This window comes from Acinonyx jubatus, chromosome X (assembly GCF_027475565.1).
Source record: "Acinonyx jubatus isolate Ajub_Pintada_27869175 chromosome X, VMU_Ajub_asm_v1.0, whole genome shotgun sequence".
Classification (NCBI taxonomy): domain Eukaryota; kingdom Metazoa; phylum Chordata; class Mammalia; order Carnivora; family Felidae; genus Acinonyx; species Acinonyx jubatus.
This window is the reverse complement of record NC_069389.1, coordinates 83264580-83271661: the sequence shown is the minus strand read 5'-3', so window position 1 is coordinate 83271661 and position 7082 is coordinate 83264580. Positions and strand designations below refer to the sequence as shown.

At 35.0% G+C, this 7082-nt stretch overlaps 1 protein-coding gene across 3 annotated transcripts in view; it reads right to left on the bottom strand.

The window, feature by feature from the left end:
* Positions 1-275: 275 nt before the first annotated feature.
* Positions 276-7082, bottom strand: part of IL1RAPL2 (interleukin 1 receptor accessory protein like 2) — a 1155228-nt gene continuing 1148421 nt past the window's right edge. Inside the window, exon 10 of one of the 3 annotated variants that reach the window (XM_053201494.1) lies at positions 276-4258. In XM_053201494.1, the coding sequence (XP_053057469.1) occupies positions 3561-4258 (698 nt within the window). In that variant the 3' untranslated portion in view covers positions 276-3560. Of the gene's footprint in view, positions 4259-5216; positions 6008-7082 lie in introns of those variants that run through there. The other 2 variants (XM_027053379.2, XM_053201495.1) reach the window with 2 other exon arrangements.

Sequence of the window (7082 nt, the reverse complement as noted above, 5' to 3'; positions counted from 1 at the left end):
ATCCCCATACATTCATCAAAAAGCTGTAATATTTAACAGTGTGACCTCCTATAAGATATCTTAGAACAAAAATGTATGAGTAATAGAGAAATTTGAGCCAGATAATTTTCAACATGAAATTCTCTCCCAGAAAAGAGAAACAACTATTGCAAGTGTTCAAACTTAACTGGTCACTATGGAACTATGTTCTGTGTTAACTTCATTCTGGTTTCATCAGTTCACTATCTCACCTTGGGAAATGAATACAAGGAGCATTAAAGATTTATATGTACAATTTTCAGGTTATTTCCTACGGTAATTATTTAATTTTCTAGAAAACACTTGGTGAAAACCAACCAATTTATATAAAAATAAAATGCCAAAGGGCAGTAAAATGCTTGAAACTAGTGGTTCTAGCATTAGAAGAAGCCTTTCAATCACCAAGTGGGTCAGATAGTCTCCTCTTTTTTGCCAGAATTTGTTTTTCACACACCTGCCATTTTTCAACTTGTTACAGACATAATCCATACGATATTAATCATTTTCATGTCCTCTTGAAACTCCTTTATAAACTTTTCTTTCATAACTGAACCATTTATCCACCCATTGCAATTTGTTTCCTACTTGTAAGACCCACAATGTTAGCTACCGATACTAACACAAAATATCAACTTTTCACATGATACTATCTTGGGCTCAAGCCTTACCCAAAGCCCACAAGTGTCTGTATGCATTTTTTTTTAACTGAGAGTGATTGAAGGCAGAATAGATTTGGATTTAATTTAATTAAGGCTTAGAGGGAGGTAAGGAGAGATACCTTCATACCTCCTTTCAGGAACCATCCAGCTACCTTTCAGAATCTCCAGAGTTAGATTGGAGCCAATAGATTACCAAACCTCCCAGATTTTGTATTTTGCCAAATTAAAACATGTGGATGTTCACAATCTCCTGAGCATTGTTTATTCTTAATGTAGCTTTCACTTCCTGTATATCTATTGCTTTTATGCATTTCTTATTTGCCTCATAATTTCTGACATTTTCAGAATTTTTTTACTTCAAAATAACCTCAATTTTTAAAAGTGTATATACTGCTGATAGATGAGCTAAATAAATTTGCTATGAACATATGGGAACTCATTACACTAGCATTTTTCTAAATTTTCAAATCCATTTCAGTGAATAAGTGAGAAGATATTTTTCCTACTGTGTAAGCACCTGGAGGAATATATTATCTTCTAGACTAAATGTTTATTATACCCTATGGGTTATATCTTTTAAAAATCTCAGATGAAAATCAAATTTTGAATTGCCATCTAGAAATAAATTTTTATAGATAGTGTACACATTGGTTCCTGAAAATGGTAGAAAAGGTTTCTTGTCAAGTTCCCCAGCACAAGTGTGAATGCTCTGTTTTTGAGTACTTACTAGTAGTGAAAGGACACATTGTGGCCAGCCAACTCAAATTGCTACCCACGTTTAATCATTGTAAATAAGGGAAGCAGAGAGACCCATGTTATATTTTCAGAACTGGCATGCTCAATACAGAACTATTAGTTTAAAAATACCACTGAACATTCTATTTGAATTAATCTAGGCTTCTGTGAAAAACAAAATAATAAAAAGTACAATTGGTCACTTAAAAATATGCTACTCATTCCATGCAGGTTATTAACTTAGTGATTGCACATATCATTAAAGAACAATGAGAGTAAATACAACTCTATAACACTTGGAAAACAGTTCAGAATTGATAAATTTCCATTTTGAAATATCTATTTTTTTTTTTTTTACAGAAGCAAAATCACCTTTCTCAGCGGAAACAATACATCTACGAAACATGTATATATGTTGAACAGGACTTTTCAAAGGAGCAACTAATTGTCCCAATATGAAATGAACATGTATCACTGCTAAGCTTTTACATATTGTTGGTGCATAATGCATTTTCTGAGAAGCTGGGTATAGAAAAGCAATGGAGAAACAAGTACTTTAAACAAAACCCATGGATCACAGAGAATCAATAATGTAAAGAAGTTGAAAGAAAAAATCAAAACATATTATCTAATATTCTCTTAAACATTTGAGTTTCACATTTACAGGAGCTGGGAAAATTCTTAATTTTTACACACTGTGTACATCTGTCCTTATTATATTTGTCCAAAAACATGATTTATGAACCATTTTCAAAATTCCAGAATCAGCCTTGATTAAAAATTGGCCCCCAAAGGCATTTTAGTTGAAAACACACCAAAATTGATTAATTGGAAAGAACACAAAATAGTAATCCACAATAAATACTAGATACTAGATAGGGGCACATTCCTTCCAGCAAATTTATAATATTTTAGATCATTCATAGGTATTTTCTGGTGTGGTATAGTCACAGTCATAATGGGAGGGTGGAGAAGTTTAGTCTATAAAATATACTCTTTGAAGCACCAGGAATAGAGATACTTCTGCAGGAACCTTGCACACATGGCCAAGCAGACATTGTGTACGTACAGCATAGTCTCTTTCACAACTACATTTCAGATGAGAATAACTACAATTGCTGCTCTACTACTAGTAAACTTGAATCATTTAGCACTTCATCTGTGAATATTGTTGTTTTACTTCTTTTCTACTGCTGACACTTGCAGTCAATATTTATTTAAATTCAAACTCCAATGATGCTGTAAAAAAGTAGGAAGATGCTCACATCTTCATATAAAGCAGGTCAAGAGATCATTTGGAAAAATATCCAAATGTGAATTGTTAGGAAACAATAAAATTTGCATCTTAAAATGTGTTTTCAAGTTTGTAAAACTTTTGAAATAGGCTAGAAAGCCATAAGAGTTGTTCAAAATCATCTTCAAAGAACTAGTATCCTGTCTACTCATTTGCTTAAGAATGCATATTGTTTGCCTTCCTACCACATCTTGCCTACAGATGTGCTTGCCTATACAACAATAAGCTGTCATATTAGCTGCTGATTTAGTCTACAGAAGTTGTCCATTATGTTGAAGAACTTCCAAAAATTTCGGTGACATTTTTTCTTAACCGATCTTCCTCTACATACAATCTTCTAACTGGGGTGCTTCAACACGTCTTTCTTGATAATTCCTGATTTTTCAGTTATTCTGTAGAAGTTCTCTTTTCCCCCTTATACTTAGTTCAGAATTTTCAAATTCAATTAAAGTTCTTAAGTTTTCCTTATTTGAAATGCCATGTTAATCTGAAATATACATAAATAGGGGGAGGTTTCTCATCTACTAAGTTTACAGTCCAAATAGTATCATAAAACCTACTCTAAAACAACAGGATTTTTACATTTTTATTTTCAAGAAGAAATAAAAACTACACATTGAAACAAGGTACTATACTACAAAAGCAGGTCCTTCTTTACACCCACTATTCTGCAAATGTAAACACAAATTTTAAGTACAAAAGGGATTCTGTGCCTTTCACTCTGAACACTTTTTCAGCACCTCAGTGTTATTAGGTGTACTTTATGCTTGGGTTAGCAGAAATTCTGTTCTATGTATGTTCTGTTCTGTTCTATGTATGTTCACATAGCTGTTTAGAGGACTTCAGAGTTTTCACTACCAAATATCACTGGTGAAGCTAAGCTCTTTGGATGATAAAGGTAGCAGGGAATTGTTCCTATGAAATTCCTGGGTATCTTTCAGGGCATTATTAAGGGGTAGCTGTCCATTGAGAAGTGTCAGAGGCAGGCTGCAATAAGTGTGGTGGTTGCCTAAGGAAGGTACTGGCAAGGTGGTGGTTGGCATCTCATGTTTATAACCTCTGCAACAGTGTCTCACTTGCATTGAATCTGAATGGTGGAAATCAGGGAGAGCAGCTTGAGATGACACCAGAGAGGTCGAGGTACTGGTCATAGCAATAGAGGGTATAGGCTGGAGTTCTCCAAAAAGTCCTTGTTCTGCAGAGTCCAGAACATGACACCGAGAAAGCATTTCTTTTTTCTTGACGGGCATTTCATATACTAATTGCTTCCAAAACTTAGAATTTAATTTGCTGCTTTTTGGTCCCTTCCACTTGATTAGGGACAGAAGTTTGATGCTGTGCTTTAGTGATTCTACTTCCTGGCAATCCACCTTTCTTCTTAATTCTGTACACTCAATCAAAATCACTTTGATTTCTCCACTGACTAGTATGTTATGGAGTCTGCTTTCCAATTCGAAAATACTCCATCCTCGTCTGAGAATATAGTCTGGAGTTAGCACGATAATAAGTCTTCTGCTTTGCTCAACAAATCTTGTGAGATCTTCAATGTATGCTACAAATCACAGAAAGAGACAAAGAGTAAAATAAAGACATTTCCAGTCTTTAATGCATTAGGTTTGCACTATAATATAGCAAAAAGCCAGTCTTTCGCTAAGGTATATCACATTTTCTTGCATTGCACATTCAGAAAGTCCATTTCCTTAAAAATAACAATAAAAAAACTCTGCTTATACTACTTATTTTATTTCTCCTCATTATTACTTACAGTGTTCTGTCGATGAATACAAATGCTGACTTCTTCAGAGCTCAGCTATATTTAAGTTATTTTTATTTATTTAATCATTTAATTCAAGGCAGGCTTCCAGGTTACTGCTTGAGGTGAACATCAGATTGACAAAAAGAGAAATGGAGCTGTTTAATGAATGAAGGGCCACTGTTTTGTGGGTTGGCTTTGGTTTTTCCCCTAGTTTTAAACTACTAAACAATTGGGGGGTTTATGTGTATGAGCTACTTCTAAGATAATTGTGATAGAAATAATTGAAAATCTCTTCTAGAATCATAGCTTGTTTCTCAGAATAACTTTTGTTATCTGCAACCTTAGGTTCCAAATTTGGCCCTTCAAACTAAGAGACAGGGAAGTGGTGTGTGTGTGTGTGTGTGTGTGTGTGTGTGTGTGTGTGTGTGTGCATGCCCATGAGTTTAATTTGAACCAGCTGCTCTTTGTTCTGGGGAAGAGTAAGGGGTGAAGTCAGAGATGGGGGCCGTACTGAATGAACAGTAAAGGAGGAATCTATCAGTTGAGAGGTCTTTGCCCTACTTTGTGGAACAATTCTGAGAGTGAGGTGAATATGTTATATAGTCTTTTCATGGTAGAAAAACACCCAACTAATGCTAGATTGATTTATCCTGTGGAATAATCCTTTTGTGATCATGCTTCCTAAAGTCTTATCTGCCAAAAGTGGAAACACACACATGTTAACAAACGGAGACTTGGACACAGGTGAGGCAACAGAGAGCTGTCTTTACTAAGCAGAGCACAAGGCTTTGTCTAATGTACAGTGCCCTCTAGCAGAAGCAGTGCTTACAGAAGCATAGCAACACTTGTCACTGCAAATCTGCCGAAGGTTACAGACTGCATTCAAAGAGTCACGTCCAGTACATAGTGTGGGGCCACCAAACAGCTCAGTACAAGTCATTTGAAAAGAGAAACTTATTTTACAAATGCATATTTTACAGATATCTCTCTTTTCCAGTGTTTTATTTCCACCACTAGGCAGCAAGAACACTTTTGCAAGTGAAAATGAGTAAACTTTCTACACAGCCTATAGAGAAACAAAAAACTTTTTAAGACATACACATTGAAATTCCCCATTTAACAATTTGTTGTTACTATTGTTTTGGTTTTTACTTAATACATTTCATGACTTTCTCATGCAGTAGTACAATGACTGTTTATAAGGCAACTTCTAGGTGTAGAGGGAACCTCTTAAGAATTTTAAGAGATCATTTATTCAGGGAAAAATCAGCATTGAAATCTGTAAAAAAATAAAGGCCAATAAAATAAATAAACGCAAAAAAAACAAAACAAAATAAAAACACCACACAAGCAGCAATGGGGAAGTTATCACTTTGTAATTATCACTTAGAGAACTGGTGAAACAGAATGAAAGGAAAGGTAGAAAGTTTCAATAGAGTGGAAAAATATTATGTATCAACAGCTCTGACTCTTCATTTTCTTCCTTTCTTCCTGCTCCCAAAAAGAAAAAAGTTATGTGGGAACCTTCATCATTAGAAGTTGGATCTGTAAGATACAGTAAAATAAACTATCATGCATCTTTCCCATTATTCTTTTCACCTTTCCTCCACACGAAGCAAAGCAAAGCAAAACAAAACAAAACAAAACCCAAATTCAAAATTATGGCATGAATGTAGGAGTCCATGAAAATACAATTTTTCCACTTAAATTATGAGTTAATTGTTAATTTTATGTTGGAATTCATTACAAAATAATTTACCAAAGGGTTATTCTGAGTAGTAGTATTCCCTCATTATTCAGCTTTTCCTTTAATTAAAAAAAAATCTATACAAGAGCACATCTGTCAACATAAACTATGCTTCCATGAGTAACCCTTTTTCTATGTGTTGGGATGTAGTCTAATTTACTTTTTAACTATACTATTAAAATCAAAAGGTATATCTACCTATACATATCTCTACTTTAAAAAATTACAACTCAGGTGTCTACAGAATTAAGAGAAACTATACACATATATACTAAATGGTTTTTTGGGGATTCATGGGCTTTGGCTTTTGCTATCTCCTTTCTTGAATGGGGAAGGGAACAGGGTACATTTTTTCCCTCAATTGGTATGGTTCTCCTTCTTCATCTGTCTATTATATTTCACTATTTGAGAGCTAAGCCAAATGCAACATTTAACATTTTAGGGGCTTCTTAGAGATTCATTAGACAGAATTTGCATTTGCCCCCAGAAGGAATGACTGCCAGGACAGATCCCACTATGTTCAGCTGTGCAGTGTGTGGGTGTTGAAGGGAAACTTGGATAGAGGATTGGTCCCTGTCTCCTGCATACTACACTGGCTATGCTTATCCTGGCAAAGCCTAGTGGAGAGTTGAGGCAACCATCCAGATAATTCCGGCTGAAAACCTGCTGTGGAAGAAAAAAGGTCTGAATTATCCTGGTTTGTCCTATATATACATTAATCATATGCACTGGAGTCAGTCAGTCAGAACATCAAAATTTTCCCTGGGCAGACACAGCCCAAGTGTCCCAAAGAAAACATGAGACATTTGCTTGGGCCCTGAATTTCGTGTTCCATTTCACTTGGTGAAAAACCAAGTGGAAGTTTTCAGATGT